General features: G+C 40.1%; 1 protein-coding gene across 1 annotated transcript; it reads right to left on the reverse strand.

Annotated features, from left to right (window-relative positions):
* Positions 1-381: 381 nt before the first annotated feature.
* Positions 382-20,098, reverse strand: LOC112120552 (protein zyg-11 homolog B-like). Its single transcript, XM_029911593.1, has 13 exons — positions 19,940-20,098; positions 14,844-15,598; positions 13,347-13,487; positions 12,165-12,341; positions 9,564-9,628; positions 8,295-8,394; positions 8,150-8,203; positions 7,765-7,926; positions 7,637-7,684; positions 6,783-6,980; positions 6,625-6,686; positions 3,750-3,847; positions 382-1,701 (listed from the first exon to the last, which is right to left on the reverse strand). Exons 1-13 carry the CDS (start codon positions 19,950-19,952, stop codon positions 1,511-1,513), a joined length of 2,064 nt encoding a protein of 687 aa, XP_029767453.1. The 5' UTR covers positions 19,953-20,098; the 3' UTR covers positions 382-1,510.
* Positions 20,099-20,444: the final 346 nt, after the last annotated feature.

Consider the following 20,444-nt stretch of genomic DNA (forward strand, 5'->3'; position numbering starts at 1 on the left):
TTAAACCAGTTAAAGAATGCCCTATACTACTAATGCTGCAATACTTAAATTTCTAACAATTTGAAAATGAAAGTTGACTTACCTGAAATATAAACAGTGAGACAAGTAAATCTGATAAAATTCACTTAACTACCTAGATAAAGATAAACATGTAAAACATCCAGCATCATCATGTAAGTGTGATGGATTTTTTCTGTACGTTGATGTGAATTTAAAAAAAGGGGGGGGGGCATGGGGGGGATGAGTTGATTAAGGGAAGGGAAACCACACTGGAATTTCCCAGTACTCAGACAGTGCAGAACAACCTCTCAGGGGCCCTCACCCACATATTCTTTCCAGAAAGTTGACACTTAACAATAGAACCCTGAATTCATGGCACCATTTACTTCAACAATTACACTTTAATCAGACACTTGCATGTTGCACAGTCTCCATTTCTTTCAACAGAACTCCAATTTCCATACATGTGTAAGTGCTGTTCTTAGACCTGTTTTTTATATTTTATTATATGAAAACTTAAAAAAGCCTTTGGAAGACTCCCATTATAGTTAAGTTTTAAATTTACAATTTCATAGCAATGAGATTTACACAGAACATTAGTGATATTTTGGACTATGGGGATATAATTCACTGCACAACACAGTCAAATTCTACCCTCCTATGACCTGTATTTCACTCCCACTAAAGTCAGTGGGAAAGTGTGTGCACTGCTAAAGACAGAATTTGGAAACACTAAAGCAACCGTTAGTCTGCCTGTAAGGAGACCAAATATTCTGGGTACTGTATTGGAAACGGGTAATCTCAGGTATTTTCTTACCCACTGAGTTTCATGTTGGGTTTTGGTTTTTTGGGTGAGGGTGTGCAGAAGCTCTCTACTCCTAACTTTTGATTAATTTTTAAAGTTTTTCCTGCCTGTTCCTTTCTACACCACAAATATCATTTCAAACATTGTTGATGCAGCATGGAAAGACTAGGATAGTGGTCCAGTGTTGGTAAGACTAGAAAAGGGACACAGCTTACAAGTGACTTTGAAGACTCAGTTGGTGATGGCCCTTGGCACACTTTGGTCACAGTGAGAAGTGAGCACAAAGACTTGAGTGTAAAAATACTAACTTGCAAGCATACAGCATTCTGTTCAAGCCCTGCCTGACAAACCAAATGGGAGCAGTTTCCAAACAGTAACTGAAGGGAGTGAAGGGCCAGATTTTTAAATGTATTTAGACAACTGAGGATGCAGATAAGCATCTCGTGGGATTTTCAGAAGAATCTACACACCTATCTGCATCTAAATACCTTTAAAAATCTATCCCAAAGCCTCATGTCCCGCCTCAAAAGTCAAGTCACAAAATGAGCCATTCCTAGAGGACTCTGGCTGTAACAAGCCCTCCTCAATGTAAGCAGCAGTAATCTGTTAGGAATGCCCATCTTAAGCAGTGATCAATAGTACCAGATATTCTCAGTACAGTTTGTGAAGGATTATAACAAAGGAAAATTAGAGTTATATCTACAGCTATCCATTTGATTTGGTTTGTGGCTTCTTTAAATATTTAGGTCTCCCATAGTACATCATGTGTGTCTCTACAGTGTCCAGTATCTCATTGTTGATTCGCAGGACATCTGGATCAGTCTGATTGTTTTCTTTGATGTCATACAAGTGCTGCAAGCCACCTTCTTCAATTAACATGCTACAGTACCTGGCAGCTGAAATGAAAGAGAGAAAAAGTGCATCTTTATTAGGGACTTTGCTAAGAGAGTGTCAAAATGACAACTTACATTAGGAGAAAAATTCAAGTGTTAGCCAATCCAGTTATGCTGCCTCTGACTTCAGCCAAAATTTAGACTACATAATTAGTGATGCAGTTAAATTGACATGCACAATATTAGATAGGATTTTAAATAGTACTCAGCATTGGATTGATTGTTCCCATTTATGACGACTTCAATGAGGGCAGAATAATGCTAACGTCCAGTGCTTTTGGAAATACCATCCTTAGAGTAATAAAATTATTAAGTATAGAAGGGAGGATCAACATTTTCCAGATATAGTTAAATGAACTGGACCAGGATTTGGAATCAAACTAGTTTATTAAAAACTGAGTTGTAAACAGGCTACTAAGTTGACATTGACTTTAGTGCACGCATATGCAGATTGGCTGACTATACACTACTGCTCTTTAAAGCTACCCAGTGATCATATGTGGGTCCAATTATTTGATGTACATTACATAAATGATTTTGTAGTCCACAATACTCTTTACAAATTTATAAACTACTACAGACGTATAAAGACCACTTCACTCCACACTGCTAGAGCTGCCCCTGAGGTGGAATATGGCATACAGCCATGCTACACAACAGTTTAGGGCAGGAAGAGGAGTGGAATACAGCATCCACACTGACACTGTAGGAAATAGTAGGTAAAACCCTATTCTGAAGAGGATTACAGGGTTTTTAAAAAAAGATCAGAACTTCGGTTTTAAAAAGTTTCCTCTGAAACACAGAACCTCCAACAGAACAGTGCCACGAACACCGTGTTAGGGAATTGGCTCAATAGCAGCTCCAATTATACCCTCTTTTTCAACTCACTGCAACCCCTATAGCATAATGTTGCCACAGATCCCACCTCATATATCCTGAGAGCAAGGATCCTGACATTACCCTGCTTTAAGGTAGAAACTTGGTGCATCTGCCAAACATTATGATAATTTCCAAACACTTAGGATATCAAAATGAATACAACCCAAGTACTTTTGGTAACTGCTCCCTTACACAGAAATATTCCTCATAAAAATTGCCATTTAGTTTGATGGTATGGAGGACACCTTAGGAAATGCTCAGGAGCAGAACAGTGAAGTCCCAAAAGCAATGGGGTGAGTAGGGATGACACATCCATCAACTCTCACACATATGTACACATTAACATAAAAAAACAAAGCAGGCAGCAATGAGACTTGTGAGTCACAATACATCTGTGAATTCTACAGGATTGTTTTTTCAATTTAAAGAGAATACATTGTTTGCAGAATTGCATTACTTACTCATGAGTGAGTCTGTCACGGAAGTCATGGATTCCGTGACTTTCCGGGACCTCCATGACTTCTGCAGCCTGCAAATGTGCCTGACAGCAGGTCCACCTGGGGGCCAGCCTCACCAGTCTCCCCTCAGCAGCGGTGGAGGTCCTGGGCCGCGCCCTGACAGCAGCAGTCCCGGGCCGCCCCCTGACAGCAGTGACAGCGGCAGTCCCGGGCCACTCCCCATCCCTGAGCTCCAGCGGAGCCCCGGAGCCAGCCCCCCGCCCCCAGCTCCAGCGGGCGCCCCCAGAGTCCCCAATATTTAGTCAGGGGTATATAGTAAAAGTCATGGACAGGTCACCAACCTGTGAATTTTTGTTTATTGCCTGTGACCCGTCCATGACTTTACTAAAAATACCCGTGACTAAAACATAGCCTTACTCATGAGAGTTATATAAAAGACAAATTCATCCTGACCAGCCATTTTATTTACTACCCTATTGTCGCCCAACACAGATCAGTTTAAAAACCAAGGAACTGGATCTCAGCTTGTTACAATGTTTTGAGTCATTGAATGTAATGAGACTACTGTTTAATATCCAAAACAAACCCTATATGAATAAGAGGTCAGCAAAGAATGACTTAAACTTTGATGTACTTATCCAACAGGCTTATGAGTGAACATGAGAACCATCCAATTTCATATTAAATGATTAAACTGTAAAGTTGAATACATACGAGTTTTGCAGCAGACATGCTGCATGGCCCACACTGCCCAGAGCTGAACCCCAGATATCGTGAAGCAGTCAAGTAATGGATAGAAAGGATTCAAGGATCTATGGGTTAAAAAGAGAAATATATTTGGCAAAGTCATGGTGATACCAGATACCTTTATTTCAGAGTAACAGTGCTGTCTCAGCACATTAAGCTTTAGGTATTCTCCTACACAGTGTTGGATTCTGCATTAAATATTAAACACCCAGGAAACACTCAAGTGTGGCAGTCAAAAAAGTGACTGAAGAGGGAGGCTATGTATCAAAAGGGATAGGAAAGTACTACTGAAGACACTGTAATACCATTATGGAAGTCAATGGTAGACCCTCCTCTGGGACACTATGGCTAGTTCTAGTCACTCTCTAATAGCAGCAGCAATAAAAGTATTTAATAAATAATTATCTTCCAGAACTCATGGAGGATGGGTGAGGACCCAGGGAATTACAGAACAGTCAGCCTAACTTTGACACCTGGAAAGATACTGGAATTAATTATTAAACAATTGATTTGTAAGCACATAGAGAATAACAGGGTAAGAAGTAAATGCCAACATGGATTTGACAAGAACAAATTGTGCCAAACCAATCTAATTTCCCTCTTTGACACAATTTCTGGTGTAGAAGATGTGGGGGGAAAGCAGACATGATACATCTTGATTTTATAGTAAGGCTTTTGACACAGTCCCATGTGACATTCTCATAAAAAAAACCCTAAGGAAATGTGATCTAGATGTGGTCTAAACGTGGTCACAGTTGCAAAATAGCCTAATATTCTGGGCTGAATTAATGGAAGTGTCACACAGACTCGGACTTTAAGGCCAAAAGGGATCATCATGATCATCTAGTCTGACCTCCTGCAGGCCACAGAACCTCACCCACCCACTCCTGTAAAAGACTTCTAACCTCTGGTTGAGTTACTGAAGTCTTCAAATCATGATGTAAAGATTGAGTTACAGAGAATGTAGGTCATATGTAGGACACAGGAGGTAACTGTCCTACTACACTTGGGACTGGGCAGGCCTCGCCTCAGCTGCAGTACTGTGTTTAGTTTTAGGCACTACACTTTAGAAAGATACAGACTATTTGAAGAGTGTCAAGAGAAGAGCAACAAAAATGATGTAAGGTTTAGAAAAATCTGATTTATGAGGAAAAGTTAAAAAAACTGGACATACTTAGTCTTGAGAAAAGACGACAGAGGAGGGACCTGATAACAGTCTTCAAATATGTTAAAGGCTGTTATAATGAGGACGATGATCAATTGTTCTCCATGTCCATGAAGGTAGGACAAAAAGTAATGGGCTTAATCTACAGTAAAGGAGATTTAGGTTAGATAGGAAAAACTTGGATAGTTCAAGCTCTGGAATAGGCTTTCAAGGGAGACTGTAGAATCCCCATCATTGGAGGTGTGGAAGTAGAGCAAGGCCTGACAGGGATTGGAAGGGGATTTCAATGCAAACAGTCTCTTCTGTTAGCAGGAATCAGGCTAACTGTAACCCTAATAACGCGAGATTTGTAGAAGCGAGGATTGTGTGAGGTGAGTGGGAAAGAACTGTGTGAGAAGTTGTTGCGACCTTGTGTAGATGATATGGAATGTAGACTAGAGTCTAAAAATAAGTGAGAAAAATAAGATCAGGATGACCTATGTATAAACAAAATGCAGCTGTTGCTCATTATTGTCTGTAACAAAGGTATAAATGCTTGCTGTAATTGTTTACCTGTAGAGAGACCTGTTCAGCTCTCTCCCGCCACGCAATTGCTAGAGATAATGAAGTATCTGATTTGCTGCACCCAACCGAAAGAGTGAGAACTCTTTTTCTCCGACAGAGGTCTTTAAGAACAGATTAGACAAACACCTGCCAGGGGTGGTCTAGTTTACTTGGTCCTGCCTCAGCACAGGGGGCTGGACTAAATGACCTCTCAAGGTCCCTTCTAGCCCTACATTTATATGATTCTGTAAATAGGTAATAAGTGATGAGAGGCATGGAAAGCCTTCCATACGGAAAGAGATTGGGATTGTTTAATTTAGATTGTAGATGAACAAGAAGGGATAAAGATATATAAAATAATTAATGGCATATGGAAAAAAAAAATCACGTTCCCATTTATACTCTAAATAAGAAAAAAGGGGACAAAATTTAAAACCATTAAGTTTCCTAATTCAAGGAAAATTTTAAAAAACACCTCCACAAAAGTTACCTATGGAACTCATTCATGAGAGGCCAATGCTTTGGCAGGATTTATAAAGCTTTAAGACAGCCATATGGCTAATGGGAGCATCCACAATTACATTAGGTTGTGGTGGTTTTTATTATTTTAAAAAGAGAAAGCCACATGCTTCAGGATTTAAGCCAATTTCTAAGTGACAGAAGTTAGGCAAAAGCATCCTTTAACAGTCCAATTATTCTATAAATTTTCAGCTATGGGGTATCTTGCAACTTCCTCTGAAACATCTGGTAGTACCGGACACTCTCACAGACAAGATACTAGACTATAAGCCACCAGTGTAATGCAGCATATCAATTTATATGCTCCTAAAAAAAGGCTTGGAATGTTGAAGTCATCGGTGCAGGACCCAAATCTGGTTCCAGTGAATGATATGTGTTATTTTAGCTGGTTAAAACTACTCAGAACAGTATTTCAGCAGGCTCCAAATGGCTTTTCTCTCCTACATTCCCTACTCAAACGTGTCCAAGAAATCTGCTACAAAAGCAGTGTTCCATAAAGGAGACCATTTAGGGTGAAGAGGTTGGCGGCGACAGCAGCAGAAATACAGTAAGTACACAAACTTCAGAAACAGAACTAGAGTTAATATTGTCAAGACATTATTCCGAATTCATTACCTGTAGGCAACCAATGCTACCATCTTACATTTTGGTGTTGGCCACTTCAAAATGGTTGAATGCTGTAAAGATACAAAATTAAATATTATAATATTTACAGTAAACAGCAGAAGCACCGTACTAGAATAAAACTAGGGTATCTGTTTTAGCCAGCGTACCAGTTGTTCAATCAGAGATTTTCTTTGGGTTTGACTCAGTGTCCAGGCCTGCTCTCCTCTAGATAGTAAATTAGCAATAATCCCAGCTGAAAAGAAACTGACTTCTATCTCAGCACTACACAATAATTCACTGAGACAGTCTATGAAGTCCTTCCACATTAGTTTAGACTGAAGTTCTCTCACTTCTGCTACATTGTTCTGTAAGACAGAATAGGTGAAAAAAATCAGTGTGCTCAAGATAAGCAGCATATACAACGTTCATAAGCATTATGATAAGTAAATAAATTTCTTCTGAAGGATGATGGGCCTTATACCTCCCATTTTCTATCACAACAGTTGTTTCTCTGAAAGCTTCAATACCTAAAAATCAAACTGAAGCCAAAAACAAAAAAAAACCACCACAACAACAACAAAACACCAAACCCTGACCTACAGTTCATATTTTGTTACATTACTTAATTTTGAGTCCAATCCAGAATTTAACAAGAGTTTTGCCATCGAGTTCAGCAGTAGCAGAACTGGTCCTTTATCTTTTTTTGGGTACTTGTACCCATTTCACTTGCTCCCCTAACTCCTGCAGAACTACTGAAGGAAATGCCTTGACTGCTGAATGGTTATTCCGAGTTTAATCCATGTACTGTAAACTGGTTTTCAGAAAATCAGTGTAATGTAAAATGATGCTGAGATGAGTGCCTAAGGATATAAGCTGATACTCTTAAATTGTAAGGGAGAAAATCTCTTTTTACTAAAGGAAGTTAACATGCCCTCCAGGTATTTCCTAACTGAAAGTTAAATAGAAACAAATAATAGAAAACTAATGTTTCTTTTAAAACAGAACTTCATTTTGATCTTACCAGAAGGCCAAGAACTTTATGTTGTATAGCTGAATCAGATGGAAAACACTGTAAAGACAAGCAAAGGTCATCATTAAAGGGAGTTTTGATGTATGCTAGCAATCTACCACAATCATTCACACCCTCACCTCTAAAACTCTCATGAAGAGTTCTAACCCTTGGTTGTCAATGAAGTGCCTACAGGTGGTAGCGGATTCATCAGTGAGATTCCAAAGTGCACTCAGGGTAAACATGAAAGTAGTATCTACTTCATTCAAATTTGTTTTCTGTTCAACTATTTCAAGAAGTTCCTGTAAAGGAAAAGCAAAAAATAAGGTTTTAGATTTTGGCTTTGATTCTCATTGCAGACATTAGTAATAATTCATATTGATATTGTGAAAGCACCAAAAGACCTTAAGCCCCATCATGCTCTGTGCTGTACAAATGTGGGTTGCTCAGAATGGAGTCATTTCTCACATGATGTTGGTTTAATACCTAGTGATAAAGAATGTCACAGAGAGATGTGCAACTCACCCCCACAACGATGTAGAGCTCTGCACTAAGTTGTGCTGTTTGCTCAGATGAAAGCTGCAAGTAAATAATGTTACATGAGTATCTGAAATATCTGTTGGAAATTAGGAAACAGAAGTTTGAACATTTCCAAATTTAAATCACATACCTTCAAAGCTAGAATAGAGCTTATATTCACTGCCATCCTTTGCATATTTTGATTTTCATGGTTACACAGCCACTGCATAACAAGTTTGGCAGCTTCAAACCTAGATTATGACAGCAGAGTGTAAGTTATACAAAACTTAAATTTCATCTTGCATCTCAGACTCTAGGGTTCTCATATCAACCTCTGGAAACGGAAGGAAACATGCTTAGTTTCCAAAGGATAGAAAAAAGCACAAGCCTGATTTTTGCAAATCCTCTCCCCACCCCCAAAAATGGGCAATAACAAAGACTAATTTATAGCAGCCTTTGATCGGGCCACAAGAAAGATTTTAAGAGGGATCCAATAGTTTTAAAAGGCTATCTAAAAAATGACTAAGTGAGCAACAGTAAATAACTCATTATTAATGCATGAGTGATGCCTTTTGTTACCAACAGAACTACCACCACCCCTCTCCACATCTGAAGAAAGGTTTCCCTTTCTTCCTGTCAGAGCAAAGAATCCTCCACTCTTACCTTCTGCTTCCTTCACCCATTCCTCCCTCCAGGCAGTCAATTGCCAATGTCATCAATAGAGTGACAAGGTGGGTGAAGTAATATCTTTTATAGGACCAACTTCTGTTGGTGAGAGAGACAAGCTTTCGAGCTATACAGAGCTCTTCTTCAGGAAGACATGAGGAAGAGCTCTGTGTAGCTCGAAAGCTGGTCTCTCTCACCAACAGCTGTTCCAATAAAAGATATTACCTCGCTCACCTTGTCTCCCTAATATCCTGGGACCTCCACGTCTACCACAACACTGCACACAACAATGTCATCAATAGTGTATTAACACCATTGAAAGATAAGAAAGATCACTGAAGTCATATACAAGGCAACTGCCTATCCCTCCAGCAGATGAACATGTCCAGAGAGCTAGAAATCTTGAAGTGTTGGCCCTTCCGAAGTCAACAGGAATTTTGCCATTGATGTCAATTGGGCCAAGATTTTACTGCCAGTCTGATCTCCCACCAGCTTTGTACAAATGTAACACCATTAGCTTCAGTAGAGTTACTTGCAGTTTATGAGTCTATAAGCAAGAATCAGGCCCTAGGAAGCGAACCTAAAATTTCTGAATGACAATTCAGAAGACTAGTTAATTGAGAATCCCCAAAAGAAAGTTTAAAGATGAAAGTTATGATAATAAAAAAAAAGAAAATCAGAAAAAAGAAAATTTGTTCCAAATATTTGACATGCTGTTTGACATCCTATTTCAATTTATTGGGCTGTCACTTACCTGTTAAATGGAACATCTTGAAGGATCCTGACACTAGACAGTAGGAGGAGGCAATTCTTCTGCAGCTGTTGGGGGGGGGGGGAAGATTTTATGAAGTTACAGAAGCACACACTCATATTTTATTTTATAATAATTTTGCAGTTCACTAATCATTAGGGAACCATGTATTGTATTATTAGACACTAATAAAATTAAACAAGTAAAGGATGGAATTGAGATACCATAAACAAAATCTTAAACAATGTAAAGGCTTCTGCAGTACAGATAATGCAATCTCCCCTAGAACATATGATATTAATGAGTCCAGTTTTGTTCCTTACTTAACTTTATCGTACAAGGAGGTTTTTGGAATGGGGAAGATGTTAAAATTTATCTTGCTGTGAGATTTTTTTAATTCATATTCAAAGTAGTCTAAGAATTGGACCTCTTTGTAAAATCTCAGTCCAAGTCCCCACTACCAGCCTTAACCTCTCCTCAAGGGTCAGTACCAGCTGTATGAATTCAGTGTTGCAAGCAGGGCAGACTGTTACCATCCTACAAGATTACAGTTGGCTGTATCACAGCTTTGGATCTAAAGCATTTCCTGAACAGCCTTTGCTATCAGCCCGGACTGGATTCAAGAAAAGCACATGAATATTGCTGCCACTAACCATTAATTATTGTGTGCTATCTCATAATAATGTAAGAGGGGAATATGGGATCAGATCAATTATCCATCTAGCCCAGTATCCTGTCTTCTGACAGTGGCCAATGCCAGCGGCTTCAAAGAGACAACAGAAAAAGCAATTATTGAGTGATCCATCCGCTTTCATCCAGTTCCAGCTTCTGGCAGTCGGAGGTTTAGGGCCACCCAGAGCATGAGATTGTGACCATGACCATCTTGGTTAATAGGCAGTGATGGACTTATCCTCCATGGATTTATCTAATTATTTTTTAACCCAATCAAACTTTCGGGTTTCACAATGTCCCCTGCCAATGAGTTCCACAGGTTGACTGTGTGTTATGTGAAGAAGTACTTCCATTTGTTTGTTTTAAAACTACTGCCTATTAATTCATTGGTTATGTGAAAGGGTAAATAATTCCCTAATTCAAACCATTTATAGACCTCTACCATATCCCCTCTTAGTCATCTCTTTTCCAAGCTGAACAGTCTCAGTCTTTTAAATCTCTTCTCATACAGAAGCTGTTTCGTACCTGTAATAATTTTTGTTGCCGTTTTTCACGTCTAATATATCTTTTTTTGAGATGGGGCAACCAGAACTGCACACAGTACTCAAGGTGTGGGTGTACCATAGATTTATATAGTGGCATTATGATATTTGCTCTCTTATTAGCTATCCCTTTCCTAATGGTGGCTAGCATTGTTAGCTTTTTCGACTTATGAGAGGATAGGAGTAAGTGGGAGATCTCAAGCCACCACCAATTCAGAAAGCGCTACACATCAGTCCTCGATGTGGAATTACAAGTATTGGAACTGCTATTTCTTGTTTCTGAACAGAAACTAAAGAAATCTAATTGCTGTGGAGGAAGTAATGACTGAATTTGTGCCAGACTAATTTCATCTGCTTGCTGAAAGACAAGCTTCTAATAATTCTCTTTAAGTTATGCCAATACTAAAATGCATCTGAGGCCTCATGACAGCAAGAATGCTGCAAGTCTCTTTATACAGCAAGAGAGATTTCTACATTGTACAGAGGACAGCTAGCTTGAAAGGTAACTTTGATTAGTAAATATCTACTAATTATACCCATTTCCAGTACAGTCCTTAAAATGTCTGTCACTGCTTCAATATTTCCCTAGCTGTGAATGATGCCGATGTCTCAGTGAGAATTGAGATTTTAGTTATACTTCCCATAGGAAGTCAACTCTGATGTAGCTCCACATTTGATTGCACAGGAAAAGCAGGAGACTTCCAGCGGTGATGCAAGCAGAGTTTTTTGTTGTTTGGTCTTCTTTAAAATTCAGGAGTAATTTTACGGCACTTCACCACTTATACCAATTCACAAATATTGGTTAAGAACAATAGGACATGCTTTATAACATGTCTGTCAGTCTCCTGACTTTCCCAGGAGTCCAACCTGCATTTCCTGTATTTTCATAGAATCAGGATGACAGCTTTCTATGTATTTCAGACTACTTATTCTTGATTTATTCTTCTGTGTAATTAAGTGTACTCATTATACTATATTAAGTGACATATAAGAAGTCTGCTAATACAGAGCAAAGATGAAACATGACAAGGCAAGATTAACACTATAGAGGAATCTGAATGTTAAAATTAATGGCATACATAATTTATAAATAGTGAAACAAAAAAGAAAATTGTTAAGCTGCATGAGAGTAGAGAGAGCACCAGTCATCCAACCTTAGTGTTGGCCTCTACTGATGCAAAGCAGAAAAGAGAAATTAGGGGAAAAAGCCACAAATTCTACAAATCTGGTCTTTTCTGCTAATCAGGGCATTTCATTTGATTTGATCAAAATATCAGTACATCAATACTGATGAAGCCTTCTCAGAGCAGAAACATACTTGTTCTGTCTTTATATTATAGCCCTCCTTGTTAGGAGAAGCGAATTAAAATTGTGCTCCCTGCCCTTTTACCTGTTGTTGTTCAGGAAAGTTTTCCACGGCTTTCAGTAGTAAATGGATCACATCGGACAGCAGACGAACAGGCATGCCAGCAGACAGACCCTGTCTAGTTAAGTTAAGAGAACACGCACTAGCAGTTAACTGCACTGCCAAGTCCAAGGGGTGATTTCTCATTCCAACAATCACAAGCTGAAATAGAAAAGTTATGTTCACATAATAAGATCTCATATTTCTAATTTTGTACGACAGTCACAATACTGCATTGTACAAGTTATGATGCACTTCTAATTATGATTACTGAATCTTTTAAATAGTTATTAACCAAAAGCAACAAGTATACCCAGCAGTGCACCCTCTTAGTAGCGCAGTAGGATTGGAATGGCGATCATCAACTTTATTCTGCAATCATACCACCTAGAGAAGGGTGTGAGTTTTTCTCCATTCCAGGATATGTCCTACTATCCGCAGGATGTAAAAGGACGGTGACCCAAACTAAATTTGCGGGGAGATGGAAGTGATATTATTGTGAACAAGGGGAACACCCTGGGGAAGAGGCAGGATCTATGACTGCACCTGATGGCATCTGACCTCCAATAGCCAATAGAGAATGAGTATTGGGGATGGCAAGAGGGCAGTCCTTCACTGCTTCTCCAGGACACCTAAGAAGTCGCTAGGAATGTCTTCTGTGATCTTTGATTAACCACAAAATTGCACCAGATGCAGACCTAGTCAGTCCCACCCATACTTTCATAGCTAACAGGCTAGACTAGTCAACATGTTCTACCTAGAATTGACTGCAAAAGCTACAGCCAGTCCATCACGTTGCAGTCAGAATCCTAAATGGAGGAAACAAACAAAGCATGCCTTCATCAACTCCCCATTTAAATTCAAATCCATTTAAGGGTATTGGCCCTAATCTCTAAAATTCTGGAAGGGAGAAGCATGAACTCTCTCCAAATCCATCTCTTCCTTTGTTACCTGCTGTGACAGTTATGATCAACAGGAAAGGAGATTACAGCACCTGGGTTACTCTGCAAGTGTACTTCTGAAATAACCCCACTCAGCATACTAGCTAACTCAAGGGAAGAGAGAAGAGTCTGGGATGTGTACCTGAGAAGTTACAGATTTTTATACACACATACCTAAATACAACAAATATGTTGATATTTACTCTCACCAGCAATTCATTTTTACCTTTAAGATTTCAGGCTTAGTTATTCTCATAAAACACGTCTGGGTGAAGAGACGAAAGAAAGCCTCCTTCACAAAGTATGACCGCTCACTGTAACGCTTCAGAGCTTCAGAAATCTGAATCTCATTTGCTCCTCCCGATACCTGGGGGCACAAAACAGTTAATACACTGAAGTTTAATTGGAAAATTTCACGTTACCTTTGACAAGTTGGATCTTTTGAAACTGTGCAAATAAATTAATCTTATCCAAAACCCTTCAAAATATGACGTTACAATGAGCAAGTGGTCATCTAGCTATAACAGGGGTGGGCAAACTTTTTGGCCTAAGGGCCACATCTGGGTTCAGAGTGCGGGAGGGGGTTCCAGGCTGGGACAGGGGGTTGAAGAGCAGGGGGAGGGGGCGAGGGCTCTGGCTGGGGGTGCGGGCTCTGGGGTGGGGCTGAGGGGTTTGGGGTGCATGAGGGTGCTCCGGGCTGGGACTGAGAGGTCTGGAGGGTGGGAGAGGGATCAGGGCTGGGGCAAGGGGTTGGGGCGCAGGCTCCAGGCGGCGCTTACCTCAAGCAGCTCCCAGAAGCAGCGATATGTCCCCCCTCTGACTCCTACGCAGAGGCAAGGCACCGGCCAGGCGGCTCTGCATCCTGTCCCATCTGCAAGCGCCGCCCCTGCAGCTCCCATTGGCCGCGTATGGAGTCCCTGGCTACCCCTACAAATAGGAGCCGGAGGGGGGACATGCCGCTGCTTCTGGGAGCTGCGCAGAGCCTGGCTTCCGGGAGCCGCCCGGCGGGAGCTTGAAGTCTGGATTAAAAGATCTGACGGGCTGTGGTTTGCCCACCCGAGCTATAATATAACTCACATGTAGTAATCTAAGAATATACTTAGAAAATTCTCCAGATAAATTCTTTGCATTGTGACAGCGCCTTCTGTTCAAAGATCTCAATCCTGAGTTCTGCCCAGGCTCTGCCCAGAGCCACAGAAATAGTTCAAATACAACACAGCAGTTTGTTAGTGCTCCAGATGGATGATAAATGCATCTAGGCAAGACCACTAAACAAAACTGATCCTACCTCAACTCAGTTGTCTGTCTCAATTCAATTTTTTGCTCATTTTAACTTCAGGTGGCAGAACAGAGCTGGACAAACACTAGTAATGTTAGTCTACAACTTCTTTTGCCTTTTTCATTGAATTAATCGATTTTATTTTAATTTTTGTTTTTTTCCATTCCTGATATTCAACAAGCTCAACTGTTAACTGCACAAACTGTTTTGACCTTTATTAGATTTATTCTCAAAGTTACTTTCATTAGGAGGACAGGATTAGTCAGAGAGAAGTAGGGCAAAGAAGATCCAAATAACGTATCTTTGCTCCTCTCCCTGAACTCTTTCTTTGCCCCACTGGGAGTAGGATTCAGAGTTCCTGACTCTACTTCCTACACTCAACACAGTAGATCACACTTCCTTTTGCATGCAAATGTGTCTTTTTTTTTTTTTTTAAACTCAAACCTTCAAGTTTCCTTCTCCCGAAAGGAATTCAGAGTAGCCAGCATCAGTAGCAAGTAGTCCCACAAACTGCATTGCAGGTCGCTGTTTGACAAATGCTTCTACAGCTTCATCAGTAATGTATTTACTGCCAGAAATGTCCAAAGACACTAGCTGAGGTAGGATGTCTTTCTGCTCTAGTAAAGAGACCGGTATGTCAGATGTAAACTGCTGATCATCCGAAATATCAAGGTGGTTCAAATACTTTAGTTGTCTTATGACATCCAAGACTTGGGGCGTAGTCATTGTTAAACACTTCAAATAGTGCATAGAGAGAGACTTAAGTCGATCCTTGCAGGCGAGAAGTGGAGTTATGTCAGTGACAGAAGTGTTGGATATATCCAAACTTTCCAGCCTTGGAAGTGAAGCAATCTCCACTAAATCCTCATTGTGGAAGCGAACATTGGTAATGCTCAAAGCACGAAGACCAGACAACTGATTGAAGCACCTTTCATATGGATTTGTCAGGGAAAGTCTTAATGAGTCCAGTACAAGGCACTGAAGATTTTGCTGGATCCACTTATTGCTACCAAGTCCGCTTACAATATCTGCAATAGAAATGTCTGCATTCATCCCTGTAGCATCAAGTTCTATTAGCTTATGGTGGCAGAATGCTTTTCTGAAAGATAGTGCAGATATTTTTGCTTTCCGGATGCAAGCCTGTTTCAAGCGTATTTGGTTACCTCGGAAAATGCCCACAGTTCCATCATTCAGCAGCTCTATTGGGAAACAGCAATAAGTCTGTTACAGCGGACAGCAACGTAATGGAACAATAGAAAGTGCTCCTATTTCATCCCTCATGTTCACTACACTTTAGCCAGGAGGCATACTCATACATGGGGAAATTGTAAGGATTATTCTTAGAAGGTAAGGAAACAATCTATGAGCAGGTAACTGAGAAGAATAAATGAAAAAAATTGAGAATGTAAAACAATTCTGGAATCCCCACATACATACGAGCCTTAATTTAAAATTATGCAGCAAGTCCCTGTCACTGCTGCCAGGACACTAGTGAGAACTGACCCAACCTGTCCTAAATGTAAAGCTGCAGCTGGTGAAATCTTTCTGCATTAGGATTTTGAAAGGAGATGTTTCTCCTTCCTCATGTTTTGAATCCTCAAAAAGGCTTACGATAGTGAAGTGTTAAAGTGTTATAGCCTTCCTCACATATTACATCCTGAACATGTATGTGGCAAGGAATACATTCTTTTACATTGGATGCAGGGTACCTCATCTTTGTGGGCTTGGTGGAAACACTGTTACTAAATATATTAAAATGTGCTAAACTCTCTATTCTGAATAAAAATCTTCATTATGTTCTATACTGTTCATTATACAATAAGTATTTGAGAGTAAAAACATACTATAACTTGAAGTACAAACTCCTTGATGCTCTATTTTCATGTGAAATGGTAGATTTATACACACACTGATATTCCAGCTTGTTAGAGAGCTAACAGAACCATAAAAATTCCCTCTTAAAGGTCACGACTGTGTATTTGCGAGAAGAACAAGAGAAGGGGAAAAGAATAAGGTAATGATCCTTTAGCTGTCCCTCAAATTCAAGCATCCACTGGTGGTTAGCTTTTCAATCACATCTTTCCAAGAGTACCTTTACAAATACAGCATATATAGATTTTCAACCCTATACTTATATCCTAGTAAATCAGGACACCATTTCTTCATACTCTATAGGAAAACAGATTATGGATACAGTCAGGACTATGTTAAAAAATGCGAGAATTATCACATACGGGACATATTTTAACATGACCATTTTAAAATGATCAGGCAGCATTTAAATCCACAAGCCTCAATTATTTGGGAAAGGGTGGGAAAGTTTTGTTAAGATTAGTTTAAGTTGTTACCTAAATTAGGAAGTATGGTATAACATTTAAACATTTGTTGGAATCATTTCAGCCATGGTGTGCATTTTATCCATGATGTTAACCAATGAAACATCAAGAAAAAACACAACCAGCCAGCAGAAGCGAAGGCAAGACAGAATTCTCAGAGTTAGTCTGGAAGAGACGATGTTGGAATTTTTAGTTAAGGATTTGCTGTGTAAGTCCTACTTGATTAGAGTATAAACAGCTAAATACCGGAATGTTTTGTGCACTACTTTTTCCTAGTGCTTTGCTCAATCTAGCATTAATTGTCCCAACTGAAGGGCCTTCCACCGCTGACCTTAAGCGATGATTCCACAGCCTACATTTTCATTTTCTTAATTTCATCCTATTACTTCTAAGTATTTAATGTCAGAAAACCTATGACAAGAAGTACCCGGGAACAGTATGAAGGTTATTAAAGCATACAAAAAACCCCACATTGTCCTCCTTTTGTAAGATACTTGTTTTTCCTAAAACATCCAAACCAAAAATAATTTAACAATCAAAAATCTCCATCTCAACCAGCAGGCTGACATACACTTTGAACAACAATGACAAGACTGAACCCTGTCGTACATTACACTTTTGTGCTACCTTAAATAATTCCCTTCCACCCTTGGTAGCTGCTCTCTTTAGATGTGTCCTGTGACACAAAGATAAAATGGAATGTACAATTTGACACAAACTTGTTTTGTGAACCCCATTTTGATTATAACCTCCATCTTGGGTTAAGACATCCAGGTGGAACTGAAAACCGTTTAATTCCTACCAAAGACAGTCTCAGAGGCGTAGCGAGCGCCCTCCGTACCCTCCGACCGGAGGGGGCCCCACAAGGAAGGGGGCCCCTAAAAGTGGCAAAATAAATACCGCATTCCAGTTTCTGCATTGTAAGGGGCCCTGCCCGGACGTATGTTCGGAGGGGGGCCACCGTTCGGAGGGGGCCAAGTTCTTTGTTGCTACGGCCCTAGACAGTCTATTCTGGGCACTGTGTGATAATACTGAGGTTTGGAATACCTCCTATAGAGCTAACAATGACAAAGTCATTCAGGGCCATCTACTCTGAGTGACTAGCCTAATGGAAGAATAGGCTTGCTGTTAAGCAGGGATCGCTGATTTTGAAAGTCAGTGGACTCTGTGCAGAAACATGTCTGAGGAGGGGGCCAAAATCCCCCGTTTTTTTCAGTTCCAACTGGATGTCTTAGCCCAAGATGGAGGTTATAATCAAAGCACATAGCTGGAAGAGCTGGAGTTGCCCAGCCTGACCACTTGGCGAAAGAGGAAATACTTTATTTAAGGAGGCTTCTTCTCTGAGGAAGGAGGGGCAGCATTCCACCATCAGAAGCAAGAAGTCCAGACACCAGGAGGGGCTGCTGAGCTGAAGGACTTTGACATTGAGAGGGAATGTTTGTTGTTTTCCTAAGAGCATATCTACACTACAGTGGCACAGCTATTATGCTGCAGTTTTGCTGCTGTATCACTATAGTGTAGACGCTTCCTATATCAACAGAAGGGGTTTTTCCATCAACGTAGCTAATCCATCTCTCAAAGAGGCAGTAGCTAGGGCAACAGAAGAATATTTCTGTCAGCATAACCCCCCAGCATAGACATGGCTAAGTCAACTTAACTATGGTTCTCTTTCACACCCCTAACCGATGAAGGATAGCTCAGTGGTTTGAGCATTGGCCTGCTTAACCCAGGGTTGTGAGTTCAATCCTTGAGGGGGCCACTTAGGGATCTGGGGCAAAATCACTACTTGGTCCTGCTAGTGAAGGCAGGGGGCTGGACTCGATGACCTTTCAAGGTCCCTTCCAGTTCTAGGAGATAGGATATCTCCATTTAAAAAAAAAAAAAAAAGCCGGGTCAATCTAATTTTTAAGCATAGGCCAGGCCCAAGACCAAGGAGTACGCCTGAGAGACCCAGAGCTAGGAACAATGATCAGTTCCTACCCAAACCCAGAGGCCTTAGAAGCACATGGGACTCAGCGGCTGGCTGCAGTCACCACACACAGGTGTCTGTTCAGTGGAGGACTAGGCTAGCTTGTGACATATTTTACCTCAACTTTGCCAACAGGGAAAAATATAAAAGTGTAACTATAAATTAGTTAACCTGAAATGAACCAGTTCACCAGTAAGTCACAGGGCAACAACATAACTTGCTTTCCTTACTGCAGTCAATATACAATACTTAAATATACCAAATCTGGTAATTATTCCCAAGCTTTTATACATAAATCCTATTCCCATGACTTTGCTAAGAAACTCCAATTGCTGTATTATTTAGGGCCATTCAAAAATCAGATATTCATAGTTTCCAACACTTAATGCTTAATGAGAAGCATAAAACAATTAAATTAACTAACTGTAGACAAGAATAATCTTATGAATAAGCAAAATAGCCACATAACCTTTTCATAATCTACAAGACGGCAAACAACAACCATAGACCCCTCTTCTTACTGCTCTAAATTCCTTAAGCCCGATAGGCCTGTGTGATATGAAAATAAAGTTCCACTCGTTTATTTTTATATAAATTCCTCCATACTCAGTACAGAATCACAATATGAACAGAGTGTCCATCACTAGCTGAAAGAAAAAAGAAAGCAAGATTTAAAGAGATTAAATGGATCATATTTCTAACTTGTGATGCCAGAGAGATGTTTTTATTGTCTGCCCCTCCACACACACACACACCCTGCCTTTCCCAGACTTTTCACCAGAACTTCACCAAGTCCAAGATAGAACCAAAATAAATATTGTTAACTAATATTTTAAAATAAATGTCCACCCTTCTCTCATTTTTGAGGTGAGCAGAGGAGGCACCCTAAAATCTTGGAGGGGGGGGGGAGAGACACCATAGGTGGGGGGAAATTTTGGTAGCCTTCAAATTTAAATAATTCCAATTTAACAAAAGCAGAAGAGAAAATGTAATAGTAGAAACAAGATGCAATCAATTCAAGAGAAATGACTTTGGGGGCAAGGTAAAAAGAACAAACTTTCTGAAGGTGGTGGTGATCAGATTTCTAAAGATGAAATATGAGGTGGAAAAGAACGTTTGAGGTGGTATTACGCCAAGATTTCAGATGTTAAAAATACAACTCAAACGACTAAAGTGCCTGACATCCAGCTTTTCCACCAGATCTACACTTGCTGATCCCAAGATAGTTGTCTTACCATGAAATGCCATAGTCTGCAGCAATCGATCAGCTACTTCTTGGGGAAGTCTTTCAGATTCTTTCAAGCATAGTGTTCCATCTTGCCTCTCAGTACAAAACTTCTCTAGGTCAGCAGTCAGCGCTTTCAAAGAGATGTCAAGTAAAGAGTATGGAGATGCCTCAGCCTGTTGTAAGCAAATAAAAATCCTGCACACATTAATAAGACGTTAATCAAATTACAACTAGCCAAAATACTTTCACAATGATTAATTCAGGTTAAAGCAAAGTATTCCAGCCCCACTACCTACTTGATATAGCTCAATACATATCACAATGAGGGAGCTTACAGAGATTGAGACAACCACCTATGATGGTAGACCTCAGACTTCAAGGAACCAAACCTGCAAGCCCTCCACACCTTGACAGCAATAGAAATTTTATGAAAAGGTCCTGCAGGCTCAGACTCGAAACTGAAAATTCTCTTGCGGCGTAGCCATGAAAGCATCCAGTTAGGAGTAGCTGGT

Source organism: Terrapene carolina, unplaced genomic scaffold (genome assembly GCF_002925995.2).
Source record: "Terrapene carolina triunguis isolate 2854851 unplaced genomic scaffold, T_m_triunguis-2.0 Scaffold103, whole genome shotgun sequence".
NCBI classification, from domain to species: Eukaryota; Metazoa; Chordata; order Testudines; family Emydidae; genus Terrapene; species Terrapene triunguis.